General features: G+C 43.5%; 1 protein-coding gene across 4 annotated transcripts in view; it reads right to left on the minus strand.

The window, feature by feature from the left end:
* The window catches only part of LOC106584012 (phosphatidylinositol 3-kinase regulatory subunit gamma), a 324,331-nt gene that overhangs the window by 9,524 nt on the left and 297,689 nt on the right, over nt 1-17,118 (minus strand). For 3 of the 4 annotated variants that reach the window (XM_014168762.3, XM_014168763.3, XM_014168766.3), the window contains 6 exons: nt 16,949-17,063; nt 5,001-5,099; nt 2,925-3,105; nt 2,046-2,171; nt 1,608-1,750; nt 1,175-1,351 (listed from right to left, as the gene is read on the minus strand). In XM_014168762.3, the coding sequence (XP_014024237.2) occupies nt 1,175-1,351; nt 1,608-1,750; nt 2,046-2,171; nt 2,925-3,105; nt 5,001-5,099; nt 16,949-17,063 (841 nt within the window). Of the gene's footprint in view, nt 1-1,174; nt 1,352-1,607; nt 1,751-2,045; nt 2,172-2,924; nt 3,106-4,938; nt 4,952-5,000; nt 5,100-16,948; nt 17,064-17,118 lie in introns of those variants that run through there. The other variant, XM_082967896.1, reaches the window with a different exon arrangement.

Raw genomic sequence — 17,118 nt, forward strand, 5'->3', positions numbered from 1 at the left:
AGTGTAGCCTAGTGGTTAGGGTGTTGGGTCAGTAACCAAAAGGTCGCTAGATCAAATCCCCAAAATGACAAGGTAAAAATCTGTCATTCTGCCCCTGAACAAGGCACTTAACCCACTGTTCCTAGGCTGTCATTGTAAATAAGAATTTGTTCTTAACTGACTTGCCTAGTTAAATAAAATAAAATATGGCAGTTCTCCAGTTAACCCCGTATGAACTCCTTGCAGACTGGGTTACTTACACAAGGTATGGGTCCCTACTATACACCTACAAGGTTAACTCTTTCCTCCATCATAGATTACTTACCCAAGATACTGATGTTACTCTTAACTCTTTCCTGTATGGGTTACTACTTACACAATGTACTGGTCCTATACGATAACTGTATCTTAACCCTTTCCTGTATGGGTTACTACTTACACAATGTACTGGTCCTATACGATAACCGTATCTTAACCCTTTCCTGTATGGGTTACTACTTACACAATGTACTGGTCCTATACGATAACCGTATCGTAACCCTTTCCTGTATGGGTTACTACTTACACAATGTACTGGTCCTATACGATAACTGTATCTTAACCCTTTCCTGTATGGGTTACTACTTACACAATGTACTGGTCCTATACGATAACTGTATCTTAACCCTTTCCTGTATGGGTTACTACTTACACAATGTACTGGTCCTATACGATAACCGTATCGTAACCCTTTCCTGTATGGGTTACTACTTACACAATGTACTGGTCCTATACGATAACTGTATCTTAACCCTTTCCTGTATGGGTTACTACTTACACAATGTACTGGTCCTATACGATAACCGTATCTTAACCCTTTCCTGTATGGGTTACTACTTACACAATGTACTGGTCCTATACGATAACCGTATCGTAACCCTTTCCTGTATGGGTTACTACTTACACAATGTACTGGTCCTATACGATAACCGTATCTTAACCCTTTCCTGTATGGGTTACTACTTATACAATGTACTGGTCCTATACGATAACCGTATCATAACCCTTTCCTGTATGGGTTACTACTTACACAATGTACTGGTCCTATACGATAACCGTATCTTAACCCTTTCCTGTATGGGTTACTACTTACACAATGTACTGGTCCTATACGATAACCGTATCTTAACCCTTTCCTGTATGGGTTACTACTTACACAAGGTATTGGTCCCTGATCTTGCGGAGCTGGATGAGGTCAGGTTTGAGGCTGTTCATCTTCTTGTCTGTCTCTCTGTTGTCCAGAGCCTGGGTCTTCAGGTCCTGCTCCAGACGAATCTTACTGTCGTGGATCTCACCTAGACGAGACTTAAGCTTCTCATAGTTCATCATGATCCTGTAGGACAGAGAGGGAGCGGAGGATGAGAGGGGGAGGATGGGTACTGCATACTGTATGTGTACTACTGTGCTACTACTACCATTATTCATACCTATTTCCATCACCCCCACAACCTAACATTTTGTTAAACACGTAAGGTCAATCTAGACACCACATTCTCTAATGTACACAAACATGACTTTGCCTGATGACAAAGCAGAGTGTATTCCAATTGGAGCAGGTCTGAGCCAATAAAAAAAAGCCCCCTGAATACCTCTCAATCTCCTTGTCGTTACCCTCCCGGCGGAAGCGCTCAATGTATTCTTTGCTGTAGCGCTCCTGCGTGTGACACTGCTCCTCGAAGATCTTGATGGTCTCGTTGAAGGCCTCAATGGCCGTCCTCTTCATCTGAATCTCCTGAGAGAGTTAACAAAGACACCAGGGCTATCAGTCCTCCATTCATCAGCCTGATAATGGTGTGATCGTCCAATGAATAAAGTCTACGTCTATTTGTCTCGATTTATCAGCCTGGCACAGACATACACCCCCCCCCCCCCAGGTGTTCTTAATGTGTAGCTGATCCTTTCCTGATTAAAATAGAACATAGTTGGTGTTAGCTAGCTACTAAGCCTGTTTTGGGTTTGGTGATGCGGGTGCAGGGTAGGTGTTTGTGGTATGATGGGCTAACAGTATAGTGTGTTGTGTACGGTACCTGTGAGGTCTTGGTGTATTCCTCATAAAGCCGGTCGTACTCCTTGCTCTTCTCCTGGTATTGATTGTGGTATTCCTGGAGTTTCTTCCCCACCGCGTCAATGTTGTCCTCTTTCACCAGCTGATCCTGAGAGGAAAGAAAGAGCATGAAAGAAAAAGAGAGCGCGTATTAGAGGGAGATACATTGATATGAAGTGCAAAAGACTGAGCGAAAGTGAGAGAGAGAGAGAGAAAGAGAGAGAAGAGGACAGGAGTTGGGGATTAACCTGTCTGATTGTGCTTACAGAGGGAGGCTTCCTGATTAATTCAGGACCCATGATGCCTTTCCCTAGGTGCAAGGGGGGGGTTTGAATGCTCCGCGCTGAGGCTTTTGAGTAATGACTGGCTGAGCACGGGAACCACGTCAGGAGAGCGAGAACGAGGGAACGAGAAAAAAATATATAAATGCAGGGACGGCCTTTTGACATGGAAGATGCGTGTAATTATTTAGGGAGCTGTGCGTTGCAGCATGGTACAGCACACAGCAGAGGAGGAGAGAGAGAGAGAGCGAGAGGAGAATAAGCATGGTAATATTTCACCATGATGTGAATCCTGCTGTATAGGCACTTTGCCTGGGAAGGAAGGGAACAACCCCCAGCACTACTTATTAGATTGACTGGGGATGCACAGGAGAGGATGAGTGGGGGAGGAAGAGGAGAAGAGCAGGGAGAGGAGGAAGATAGGTTCCGAGGAGAAAGAGAGTAAAGGAAGAGGACAGTGAGAAGAAAAAGAGGGTGGAAAAAGAAGTGTAGATAGATGGAGTGTGTGTGTGTGTGTGTGTGTGTGTGTGTGTGTGTGTGTGTGTGTGTGTGTGTGTGTGTGTGTGTGTGTGTGTACCTACCTGCTGGTAGCGTGAGATGGGGTACATGAGTTTGACGTCTAGCTTGGTGTTGTACTGGGCCAGAGACTCATGTCTGTAGTGACTAATCAGCTCCACCACAGAACCAAATGTCAGGGGGTCGGAGAAACCATACTTCCCATCCCGGTGGTAGATTTTGATCAACTTGTTGTTCCCCCCTTTCCTACAGAGAAGAAAAGGACACAGAGAGAGGATGCGTGTATGAAAGAGGGCTTTCGAGAACCATTTAGACTCCTATAAATTAATTAAAAGATTATACATTTTAATAATACCTTTTATCGACTACTACCTCATAAAAAAAACTTCCTCTGTACAGTCATGGCCAAAGGTTTTGAGAATGACACAAATATTAATTTCCACAAAGTTTGCTGCTTCAGTGTCTTTAGATATTTTTGTCAGATGTTACCATGGAAGTGTCAAAGGATTTTATTGACAATTACATGAAGTTGATGCAAAGAGTCAATATTTGCAGTGTTGACCCTTCTTTTTCAAGACCTCTGCAATCTGCCCTGGCATGTTGTCAATTAACTTCTGGGCCACATCCTGACTGATGGCAGGCCATTCTTGTGTAATCAATGCTTGGAGTTTGTCAGAACTTGTGGGTTTTTGTTTGTCCACCCGCCTCTTGAGGGTTGACCACAAGTTCTCAATGGGATTAAGGTCTGGGGAGTTTCCTGTCCATGGACCGAAAATATTGATGTTTTGTTCACCGAGCCACTTTTGCCTTATGGCAAGGTGCTCCATCATGCTGGAAAAGGCATTGTTCGTCACCAAACTGTTCCTGGATGGTTGGGAGAAGTTGCTCTCGGAGGATGTGTTGGTACCATTCTTTATTCATGGCTGTGTTCTTAGGCAAAATTGTGAGTGAGCCCACTCCCTTGGCTGAGAAGCAACCCCACACATGAATGGTCTCAGGATGCTTTACCGTTGGCATGACACAGGACTGATGGTAGCACTCACCTTGTCTTCTCTAGACAAGCTTTTTTCCAGATGCCCCAAACAATCGGAAAGGGGATTCATCAGAGAAAATGACTTTACCCCAGTCCTCAGCAGTCAAATCTCTGTACCTTTTGCTGAATATCAGTCTGTCCCTGATGTTTTTCCTGGAGAGAAGTGGCTTCTTTGCTGCCCTTCTTGACACCAGGCCATCCTCCAAAAGTCTTCGCCTCACTGTGCGTGCAGATGCACTCACACCTGCCTGCTGCCATTCCGGAGCAAGCTCTATACTGGTGGTGCCCCGATCCCGCAGCTGAATCAATTTTAGGAGACTGTCCTGGCGCTTGCTGGACTTTCTTGGGCGCCCTGAAGCCTTCTTCACAACAATTGAACTGCTCTCCTTGAAGTTCTTGATGATCCGATAAATGGTTGATTTAGGTGCAATCTTACTGGCAGCAATATCCTTGCCTGTGAAGCCCTTTTTGTGCAAAGCAATGATGACGGCACGTGTTCCTTGCCGGTAACCATGCTTGACAGAGGAAGAACAATGATTCCAAGCACCACCCTCCTTTCGAAGCTTCCAGTCTGTTATTCGAACTCAATCACCATGACAGAGTGATCTCCAGCCTTGTCCTCGTCAACACTCACACCTTGGTTAACGAGAGAATCACTGACATGATGTCAGCTGGTCCTTTTGTGGCACGGCTGAAATGCAGTGGAAATGTTTTGGGGGGATTCAGTTCATTTGCATGGCAAAGAGGGACTTTGCAATTAATTGCAATTCATCGGCTCACTCTTCATAACATTCTGGAGTATATGCAAATTGCCATCATACAAACTGAGGCAGCAGACTGTGAAAATGAATATTTGTGTCATTCTCAAAACTTTTGGCCACGACTGTACATAAACTCTTGAGTGAAGTGTCCCAGGCCTTACCTCACTGTTAGCGTGTAGTGTGGTAACCTACCTCGCTGTTAGTGTGTAGTGTGGTAACCTACCTCACTGTTAGCGTGTAGTGTGGTAACCTACCTCACTGTTAGCGTGTAGTGTGGTAACCTACCTCAGTGTTAGTGTGTAGTGTGGTAACCTACCTCGCTGTTAGTGTGTAGTGTGGTAACCTACCTCAGTGTTAGTGTGTAGTCGCCCTGCATTTTGGTGGAGGCATCCCGAACCAAGAAGGTCCCATCAGGCATGTCTCTCAGCTTATCATTCACCTCTTCCCTGAAGAGAGGGATGGAGAGGGGGAAGATAAGGGGGTGGACAGAGGGAAGAGAGGGGAAAGAGAGAGAGAGCGGTTACACATCTGAGGCAGTGGCCAGATGACATTTACAAGAAAGGCTGCAAACTTTCCCATTAGTGAATATACACTTTACCCTCCATCCCTCCCTCAACACATTGGTGTCTTTGAGACAGGAGAGACCGGCACACATTGTTGAGTGTGTGTGTGTGTGTGTGTGTGTGTGTGTGTGTGTGTGTGTGTGTGTGTGTGTGTGTGTGTGTGTGTGTGTGTGTGTGTGTGTGTGTGCGCAAACTGGCTGCAGGCAGAGGCAGTGGCCTGTGTCCCACCTCTCAGCTGAAACCGTCTGGACAATGGAGACACGTTGGGATGGTTTACCTTAAAATGACACACACCACACACACACACATACATCCTAAATGGCTCCAGTCTGTATCCCAGACAGGCTTTAGGGGCTTTCCTGTCTGTCTGCAGAGCAGATTGCTCACCCTCCATCCCTCCCTCCCCTCTCTTCACCCTCCATCCCTCCCTCCGTCTGTCTGTGTGTCTGTCTATCGGTCTGTGTGTCTGGGCCAGTGTGGGCAGTAAGCCTCGTCATGCTGAGAAAGCAGCCTCCCACCTCAAGTCAGCTGACCTCTCCATGGCCGTCTCTTGGATGGCGGGGGTTAACTTCAGCCTACCGGAGCAGCTGGGGCCCTGTGTGTGTGTGTGTGTATGTGTGTAAAGGGGATGTGGGGCAGTGTGTGGAGTTTATTTGACATGACACAGCGCTGCTCGAACACTGCTGCCCCAGGCTTAGATGAAGATGGAGGGGGGGTTAATTTACTGCCAAATTCCCTAAACCCTCTCCTAACTATGCACCCTGGGTAACTTTCGGTTTTGTGTGTGTGTGTGTGTGTGTGTGTGTGTGTGTGTGTGTGTGTGTGTGTGTGTGTGTGTGTGTGTGTGTGTGTGTGTAATGCATTGTAAACAGTGCATTTGAGAAATAAGAGCATGAAACACAACCCAAACTAGCCAGAGAAACACTGACTGACGACTAGATTAGGCCATGAAAATTAACCTGATTTTCTTAAAAAATTATATATACAGTTGAAGTCAGACGTTTACATACACCTTAGCCAAATACATTTAAACTCAGTTTTTCACACTTCCTGACATTTATTCAGAGTAAAAAATCCCTGTCTTAGGTCAGTTAGGATCACAACTTTTTTTTAAAGAATGTGAAATGTCAGAATAATAGTAGAGAGAATTATTTATATCTGCTTTTATTTCTTTCATCACATTCCCAGTGGGTCAGAAGTTTACATACACTCAATTAGTATTTGGTAGCATTGCCTTTAAATTGTTTAACTTGGGTCAAATGTTTCAGGTAGCCTTCCACAAGCTTCCCACAATAAGTTGGGTGAATTTTGGCCCATTCCTCCTGACAGAGCTGGTGTAACTGGGTCAGGTTTGTAGGCCTCCTTGCTCGCACATGCTTTTTCAGTTCTGCCCACAAATTTTCTATAGGATTGAGGTCAGGGCTTTGTGATGGCCACTCCAATACATTGACTTTATTGTCCTTAAGCCATTTTGCCACAACTTTGTAAGTATGCTTGGGGTCATTGTCCATTTGGAAAACCCATTTGCGATCAAGCTTTAATTTCCTGACTGATGTCTTGAGGTGTTGCTTCAATATATCCACATCATTTCCCTTCCTCATGACGCCATCTATGTTGTGAAGTGCACCAGTCCCTCCTGCAGCAAAGCACCCCCGCAACATGACGCTGCCACCCCCGTGCTTCACGGTTGGGATGGTGTTCTTCGGCTTGCAAGCCTCCCCCTTTTCCCTCCAAACATAATGATGGTCATTATGGCCAAACAGTTCTATTTTTGTTTCATCAGACAAGAGGACATTTCTCCAAAAAGTATGATCTTTGTCCCCATGTGCAGTTCCAAACCGTAGTCTGTTTTTTTATGGCGGTTTTGGAGCAGTGGCTTCTTCCTTGCTGAGCGGCCTTTCAGGTTATGTCGATATAGGACTCATTTTACTGTGGATATAGATACTTTTGTACCTTTTTCCTCCAGCATCTTCACAAGATCCTTTGCTGTTGTTCTGGGATTGATTTGCACTTTTTGCACCAAAGTATGTTCATCTCTTAGGAGACAGAACGCGTCTCCTTTCTGAGCGGTATGACGGCTGCGTGGTCCCATTTTCTGGAATTTTTCAAGCTGTTTAAAGGCACAGTCAACTTAGTGTATGTCAACTTCTGACCCACTGGAATTGTGATACAGTGAATTATAAGTAAAATAATCTGTCTGTAAACAATTGTTGGAAAAAATACTTGTGTCATGCACAAAGTAGATGTCCTAACCGACTTGCCAAAACTATAGTTTGTTAACAAGAAATTTGTGGAGTGGTTAAAAAACGAGTTTTAATGACTCCAACCTAAGCGTATGTAAACTTCCGACTTCAACTGTATACACTACCGTTCAAAAGTTTGGGGTCACTTATAAATGTCCTTGTTTCTGAAAGAAAAGTTCCCTTTTGGTCCATTAAAATAACATAAAATTGATCAGAAAAACAGTGTAGACATTGTTAATGTTGTAAATGACTATTGAAGCTGGAAACTGCTGTTTTTTTTATGGAATATCGACATAGGCATGGAGAGGCCCATTATCAGAATCCATCACTCCTGTGTTCCAATTGCACATTGTGTTAGCTAATCCAAGTTTATAATTTTAAAATGCTAATTGATCATTAGAAAACCCTTTTGCAATTATGTTAGCACAGCTGAAAACTGTTGTCCTGATTAAAGAAGCAATAAAACTGGCCTTCTTTAGACTAGTTGAGTATCTGGAGCATCAGCATTTGTGGGTTTGATTACAGGCTCAAAATGGCCAGAAACAAATAACTTTCTTCTGAAACTCATCACTATATTCTTGTTCTGAGAAATGAAGGCTATTCGATGCGAGAAATTGCCAAGAAACTGAAGTACATTAGAGTGTCTAGTTTGAGAAACAGATGCCTCACAAGTCCTCAACTGGCAGCTTCATTAAATAGTACCCGCAAACACCAGTCTCAATGTCAACAGTGAAGAGGCAACTCCGGGATGCTGGCCTTCTGGGCAGAGTTCCTCTGTGCAGTGTCTGTGTTCTTTTGCCCATCTTAATCTTTTATTTTTATTGGCCAGTCTGAGATATGTCTTTTTCTTTGCAACTCTGCCTTGAAGGCCATCATCCTGGAGTCAACTCTTCACTGTTGACATTGAGACTGGTGTTTTGCGGGTACTATTTAATGAAGCTGCCAGTTGAGGACTTGTGAGGCGTCTGTATTTCTTATCAATTTGATGTTATTTTAATGGACAAAAAATGAGCTTTTCTTTCAAAAACAAGGACATTTCTATATGTGTATCTATGTTAACTTTCTGTAGGCAGCTCTGCTCTAGTCCATCTACGTTTCACACTACTGAGACAGGTCTGTGTGTGTGTCAGTCTGTAAGTGTGTGTGTGTGTATATATGTGTGTGTGTGTGTGTGTGTGTGTGTGTGTGTGTGTGTGTGTGTGTGTGTGTGTGTGTGTGCAGCTTCAGCCTCAGATGTGTGTCAGCTTTGGCTGGTGGTGGTAAGCTAAGCTGCACTTTACACATGGTGTAGATGAAACAGGGGGTCAAGTAAAGCCAGTCACTAAGCAGGCCTGTAAGCTGCTAAAACCTGCCTGGCTGGGAGACTCTGCTCTATAGGCATAGTGTGGTTTGGAGACAGACACACAAACAGACTGCTAGACTGGAGATTTAGGTTCATTTTAAAGGCCCAGTACTGTCAAAAATATGATTTACCTGTGCTTCATATACATTTGTGAAAATTATGATAATGCCCTTTTAGTGTGAGAGCTGTTTGAAAAGACCGTCTAAAATTTATGCCTGTTTTGGTGGGATGGTGTTTTGGCCTGCCTGGTGACATCACCAGGTGATAAATTAGTTTATATACCAATAAGAAAGAGTTCCAAACCTTTCTGCCAATAACAACTATTTTTCAGTTTCCCCTCCCCACTCAGACCCCTCCCAGAGAGTCCTAGCAAAATTCTTGCTTGAGAAATTGCTCTTTGCTAAGCTATTTTTGTTTCTTTTTGAATATTTTAATTGAAAACTGTCACAGTAAGGTACTTAATTATTACACAGAAATTGTTTAATATTGAGACAAAAACAGCTGCATTGGACCTTTCAAAGGTTCTTCCTTCTAACATCCTCTCTACCCCTTGACACCAACCCATACTGTACAGTACATATCCCAGTTAATATAAGACAGCCGAGAGAGAGACAGAGAGAGAGAGAATTGTGAAAAAGCAGCAGCCCTGAAATGAAAGGGACTTCCGTGATCATGAGATTGACTTGAGTATTGATTTATGCGATCCCATGACTCGACTCAAGGCACCTTCTCGCCAAACAAACTCAGATATGCACAATACCAACACACAAGACAAACAGGAACCTTCGCACACACACACCACACCACCCAACCACCTGACTTGCGCTAGTTAGACAAACTTGTTGCTGCCATAGTTGATCTATCATACCATCTGGTAGTTCCCATCTTGACTGCATGCCTATAAGAGTCTGCTGACTTCCACAGGCTTCAAACTTCCTTTTAAGAGGCACAGAAAGCAGCAGTTGACTACTCCATTGTCAACACTTTCATTAAATCAGTAGACCTATATCAATTTGAAAATATCATATACAGTGAGGGAAAAAAGTATTTGATCCCCTGCTGATTGTGTACGTTTGCCCACTGACAAAGAAATGATCATTTTAATGGTAGGTTTATTTGAACAGTGAGAGACAGAATAACAACAAAAAAATCCAGAAAAACGCATGTCAAAAATGTTATAAAATGATTTGCATTTTAGTGAGGGAAATAAGTATTTGACCCCTCCGCAAAACATGACTTAGTACTTGGTGGCAAAACCCTTGTTGGTAATCACAGAGGTCAGAAGTTTTTGTAGTTGGCCACCAGGTTTGCACACATCTCAGGAGGGATTTTGTCCCACTCCTCTTTGCAGATCTTCTCCAAGTCATTAAGGTTTCGAGGCTGACGTTTGGCAACTCGAACCTTCAGCTCCCTTCACAGATTTTCTATGGGATTAAGGTCTGGAGACTGGCTAGCCACTCCTTTGTTGCCTTTGTTGTGTGTTTTGGGTTATTGTCATGCTGGAATACTCATCCACGAACCATTTTCAATGCCCTGGCTGAGGGAAGGAGGTTCTCACCCAAGATTTGACGGTACATTACCCCGTCCATCGTCCCTTTGATGCGGTGAATTTGTTCTGTCCCCTTAGCAGAAAAACACCCCCAAAGCATAATGTTTCGACCTCCATGTTTGACGGTGGGGATGGTGTTCTTGGGGTCATAGGCAGCATTCCTCCTCCTCCAAACACGGCGAGTTGAGTTGATGTCAAAGAGCTCCATTTTGGTCTCATCTGACCACAACACTTTCCCCCAGTTGTCCTCTGAATCATTCAGATGTTCATTGGCAAACTTCAGACGGGCATGTATATGTGCTTTCTTGAGCAGGGGGACCTTGCGGGCGCTGCAGGATTTCAGTCCTTCACGGCTTAGTGTGTTACCAATTGTTTTCTTGGTGACTATGGTCCCAGCTGCCTTGAGATCATTGACAAGATCCTCCCGTGTAGTTCTGGGCTGATTCCTCACCGTTCTCATGATCATTGCAACTCCATGAGGTGAGATCTTGCATGGAGCCCCAGGCCAAGGGATACTGACAGTTCTTTTGTGTTTCTTCCATTTGCGAATAATCGCACCAAATGTTGTCACCTTCTCACCAAGCTGCTTGGCGATGGTCTTGTAGCCCATTCCAGCCTTGTGTAGGTCTACAATCTTGTCCATGACATCCTTGGAGAGCTCTTTGGTCTTGGCCATGGTGGAGAGTTTGGAATCTGATTGATTGATTGCTTCTGTGGACAGGTGTCTTTTATACAGGTAACAAACTGAGATTAGGAGCCCTCCCTTTAAGAGTGTGCTCCTAATCTCAGCTCGTTACCTGTATAAAAGACACCTGGGAGCCATAAATCTTTCTTATTGAGAGGGGGTTAAATACTTATTTCCCTGATTAAAATGCAAATCAATTTATAACATTTTTGACATGCGTTTTTCTGGATTTTTTTTGGGTTATTCTGTCTCACTGTTCAAATAAACCTACCATTAACATTATAGACTGATCATTTCTTTGTCAGTGGGCAAACGTACAAAATCAGCAGGGGATCAAATACTTTTTTCCCTCACTGTAAGTATCATTAGCTTTTAAAACAATTCAACCGGTTTTCTTTTATCCTATTTTAGACCAGGTGAGTCTATCTCTCCATTAGCCTACCTTTTTGTTCCTGAGGAGGATTCACCATCGCCATCAAATGTTTTCATAATTTATCTGCAGTTAATTGGCAAAAAGCCTGCCAGTATGTAATTGAAGGAGCCAAATGAACAGCACTCTTACCAATGCAATTTGGTAGGCTTCTGACGAGTCACTCACTTTGACGTCACTGAAGTCCATCAGTAGCCAGCTTAATTAGCCAGTTAGCTAGCTAAAGTAGCAAGGCTAATTGAGGCTATTTTGAGGCACCCTTGTCTACAACAACTCCATTCATATGAAACAACAGCCTCTCTGTTGGTTGATCATTGTAGCCTACTCCTTCTCATTTAGCCAACTTAATTCCATAATTTTTGATTAGAAATCTCCCACTTCACTTGCTACACATGGAGCCTAAAACTGTTGTTTTATAAACATGTTTTATGTAATGGTCTATCCTTGTAGGCTATGTAGCAATGCCACATTGATAATAACATTTTAGACAAAGCATTTTGTCTTAAAAATTAATGCACTCCTAGTAAGTTGGAGCGGCAGGTAGCCTAGTGGTTAGAGCGTTGGGCCAGTAACTGAAAGGTTGCTAAATCGAATCCCTGAGCTGACATGGTACAAATCTGTCATTCTGCCCCTGAACAAGGCAGTTAACCCACTGTTCCGAGGCCGAACCCACTGTTCAGAACTGACTTACCTAGTTAAATAAAATAAAAATAGAAATAATCGAATACTGAAGTCCGTTCGGATATTTGAACAACCGTGCCCCTCCCTAGTCTAATTGCCCCCTTCTCTGCTCCTAACAGTGAGAGTTACACATGACAGATCCAACTGAAACGTAGCCTACTAGTATTCAAACTGTCTCTTATTGATTTATTTCACCTTTATTTAACCAGGTAGGCCAGTTGAGAACAAGTTCTCATTTACAACTGCAACCTGGCAAAGATAAAGCAAAGCAGTTCCTTAAAAACAACAGAGTTACACATAAAGAAACGTACAGTCAATTACACAATAGAAACATCTATGTACATTGTGTGCAAATGTAGAAGATTAGGGAGGTAAGGCAATAAATAGGCCATAGAGGCGAAAAAATTACAATTTAGCACTAACACTGGAGTGATAGATGTGCAGATGATGATGTGCAAGTAGAGATACTGGGGTGCAAAAGAGCAAGAAGATAAATAACAATATGGGGATGAGGTAGTTGGGTGTGCTATTTACAGACTGGCTGAGTACAGGTAGATTGATCAGTAAGCTGCTCTGACAGCTGATACTTAAAGTTAGAGAGGGAGATATAAGTCTCCAGCTGCAGTGATTTTTGCAATTCGTTCCAGTCATTGGTAGCAGAGAACTGGAAGGAAAGGTGGCCAAAGGAAGTGTTGGCTTTGGGGATGACCAGTGAAATGTACCTGCTGGAGCGCGTGCTACGGGTGGGTGTTGCTATCGTGACCAGTGAGCTGAGATAAGGCGGGGCTTTACCTAGCAAAGACTTTTCGATGACCTGGAGCCAGTGGGTTTGGCGACGAATATGTAGCGAGGGCCAGCCAATGAGAGCATACAGGTCGCAGTGGTGGGTAGTATATGGGGCTTTGGTAACAAAACGGATGACACTGTGATAGACTGCATCCAGTTTGCTGAGTAGAGTGTTGGAGGCTATTTTGTAAATTGCCGAAGTCAAGAATCAGTAGGATAGTCAGTTTTACGAGGGTATGTTTGGCAGCATGAGTGAAGGAGGCTTAGTTGCGAAATAGGAAGCCGATTCTAGATTTAATTTTGGATTGGAGATGCTTAATGTGAGTCTGGAATGAGAGTTTACAGTCTAACCAGACACCTAGGTATTTGTAGTTGTCCACATATTCTAAGTCAGAACCGTCAAGAGTAGTGATGCTAGTCGGGCGGGTGTGGGCAGCAATCGGTTGAAGAGCATGCATTTAGTTTTACTAGCATTTAAAAGCAGTTGGAGGCCACGGAAGGAGTGTTGTATGGCATTGAAGCTCGTTTGGAGGTTTGTTAACACAGTGTTGCTGCAGGGGGTGCAGAGCTGTTGTGGCCGGGGTAGGGGTAGCCAGGTGGAAAGCATGGCCAGCCATTGAAAAATGCTTATTGAAATTATTGATTATCGTAGATTTATCGGTGGTGACAGTGTTTCCTATCCTCAGTGCAGTGGGCAGCTGGGGGGAGGTGCTCTTATTCTCCATGGACTTTTTGGAATTAGTGCTACAGGATGCACATTTCTGTTTGAAAAAGCTATCTTTAGCTTTCCTAACTGACTGTGCAAATTGGTTCCTGACTTAAAAGTTGCATATCGCAGGGGCCATTCGATGCTAATGCAGAAAGCCACAGGATGTTTTTGTGCTGGTCAAGGGCAGTCAAGTCTGGGGTGAACCAAGGGCTATATCTGTTCTTAGTTCTACATTTTTTGAATGGGGCATGCTTATTTAAGATGGTGAGGAAAGCACTTTTAAAGAGCAACTAGGCATCCTCTACTGACGGGATGAGGTCAATATCCTTCCAGGATACTCGGGCCAGGTCGATTAGAAAGGCCTGCTCGCTGAAGTGTTTTATGGAGCGTTTGACAGTGATGAGAGGTGGTCGTTTGACCGCGGACCCATTATGGACGCAAGCAATGAGGCAGTGATCGCTGAGATCCTGGTTGAAGACAGCAGAGGTGTATTTAGAGAGCAAATTGGTCAGGATGATATCTAAGAGGGTGCCCATGGTTACGGATTTAGGGTTGTACCTGGTATGTTCCTTGATAATTTGTGTGAGATTGAGGGCATCTAGCTTAGATTGTAGGACGGCCGGGGTGTTAAGCATATCCCAGTTAGGTCACCTAACAGTACAAATTCTGAAGATAGATGGGGGGCAATCAATTCACATATGGTGTCCAGGGCACAGCTGGGGACTGAGGGGGTCTATAACAAGCGGCAACGGTGAGAGACTTGTTTCTGGAAAGGTGGATTTTTAAAAGTTCAAGCTCAAATTGTTTGGGTACAGACCTGGATAGTATGACAGAACTCTGCAGGCTATCTCTCTGTTCTATCTTGTCGGAAAATGTTGTAGTTTGGGATGGAAATTTCAGGATTTTTGTTGGCCTTCCTAAGCCAGGATTCAGACACGGCTAGGACATCAGGGTTGGCGGAGTGTGCTAAAGCAGTAAATAAAACAAATTTAGGGAGGAGGCTTCTGATGTTAACATGCATGAAACCAAGGCTTTTACAGTTACAGAAGTCAACAAATGAGAGCGCCTGGGGAATGGGAGTGGTGCTAGGCATTTGCACCTCCCATATAATGTGAGTTCATTTGCACGTCTCATATAATGTGGTAACGATGTGTAGAAATCTGTACCCAGTAGCCACTGCATGCAGAAGTGTGCGCATGGGGCTGGTGAATTTTCAGAGATACAAGTTCATGAAATTAGCTAGTTTGATGTGCACTTCATTACATTTAAAATTAAAACATTGAAAAGTAAATCATAATATAAAATCCCCCATTGTTTTCCACTAGTGTCAGCTGTTTGCTACACAGCCAATTACAGACTCATTTTCAGCCGGCTACTTTGTCCACTTAAATTAACTACACTACTTTCCAATTTGCTAGTCCAAAAAAGTCTGCAGAGCCCTTTCCCAATAGAATGAAGGATATCCATCTTCTAGCAATCTATTGAAAGGAGGACAGGTGCCTGTCATTCACAAAGTGAGAGATAACAGGTAAACACTGCTGTCTGCCCACCTCTTTGTACCTGGATGTGTGTGTTGTGTGCGCTGTGGTTGCAGTCAAATTTCTTTACACTGAGGGAGAGAACATGAATTTGCACCTCCCATATGTGAGTTAATTTTCACGTCTCATATAATGTGGTAACGATGTGTAGAAATCCACTTAGCCTATTGTTTTCTGGCACATTCATTTATTTTATTTTGCATGCAAGGTCTGACATTAACGATGGCCCGCTGGCCCAGGGACATTAAAAACACATGGGGCCAGTAACTTTTCAGTGCATTCCAGTTCTACTCTGTCACGGTCTACCATTGAAAACTATTGAAGACCACACACATAAATGTCATGCTATTTGTATTTGAGCAATATGATTGGCACCACAACTTCGAGCACAGGAGCAGTACATGAGTTTGTGCCTTCACACAGCACACGTGAGCTGTCCAGAGCAAAAACAAGCTCCCATCAATCTAGTCGCTGGGCTTATTTATTTTAGGGAAAGTCATTTACCAAATCAAACATTCAAAAGAGAACATACAAGCAATATATTGGCTCCTGTTGATAGTCTGCATAAAGAAAGCTACGAAAAAACACTTAGCATTCTTCTTGGCTAGCCTACTGTAGTCATGGCGATGTCTCTTTTTTGTCTTAAAGGGGCAGCGTCCGATTTTCAAATCCTTTCAAAATGACATACTTCAGAAACAAAAATGACTGCAATTAATACAATGCAATTCTAAAGAATAGAGTAATGACTTGCATTGCTAAATTATATTACACAGCTTTTTAATACATATCATAGTAACCAAATATAGCCGAATATAGAGAAAAAGCATGCCAACCTATAGGCCCTGCATGACCCCAAATAATTTAAGAACTACACCATTTCCGGGCGAGTAGAAATTCAGTTCGGGCCAGTAGATTTTTGGCCAAATGGCCCAACCGTTTGCATTTTTGATATGAAGTCTATCAGGACTAGCCAGAAAGTGACATTAAAGTGAGTGACTCGTCAGTAGCCTACCGATATGCAAGATGAAACGCAAGCGAGAGACCTGTTCATTTGGCTCCCTAATTTGCATACTGGTAGGCTTTTTGGCGATTAACTGCAGATAAATTATGAAAACGTGCTGAAGATGGTGAATCCTCCTCACTGCAAGGAACAATAGGTAGGCTAGTGGAGACAGAGCCTCACTCTGGTCTAAAATATGATAAAAGAAAACCATTTGAATGGTTTTAAAAACTAATGATACTTATATGGTATTTTCAAATTGATATAGGTCTACTGATTTAATCAAAATGTTGACAATGGAGTAGTCAACTGCTGCTTTCTGTGCCTCTTAAAAGGAAGTTTGAAGCCTGTGGAAGTCAGCAGACTCTTACAGGATTCTATAAATGCCCAGTGCAGTCCAGTTTTGTTTTGCCTGTGTTTTATATCATATTGTACAACAGCTGACGAAACGAACACTGACTGTAAAAGTGTGAAACAATTGGATACGGGTTATTTCCTGATAGTTGCTGTTTCAAAATACAATCTAGCATTAGAGTATACCAGAGGCCACCAAAATAGAGCTTGTTCGGCAAAAATGTATTAACCAGAACCCCCCCAGCCCAGGGGAGCCTGGCTAGCTACTTTTTCGATTTGGCTGGCTACTCAATGTACTTGTGAAAAACACTGATCCCCTGAGCTGTCAGGGCACTTTCATAGGAGGGCAAAAGGGCAGCTGCTCGGGCACTGGTTGAGCCCTATTTGTGCATGTGCTTGGTGTGCGGAGTGCTACCTTGATATGTCTCCCCAGTACCACTCTGCTTCCTGTAGCGACCCCCCAGCCCCCTCCTTCACACCATTGCTGCTGCTCACTGGAGTCATGGGCTTGGCCGGCTTGGGAGGAAGAGCTGCAGAGAGAGAAAAACAAAGAAGGGAATAGAGAAAGACAGAGGGTTAGTGGCA

Source organism: Salmo salar, chromosome 23 (assembly GCF_965601325.2).
Source record: "Salmo salar chromosome 23, fSalSal1, whole genome shotgun sequence".
Taxonomy (NCBI): Eukaryota; Metazoa; Chordata; class Actinopteri; order Salmoniformes; family Salmonidae; genus Salmo; species Salmo salar.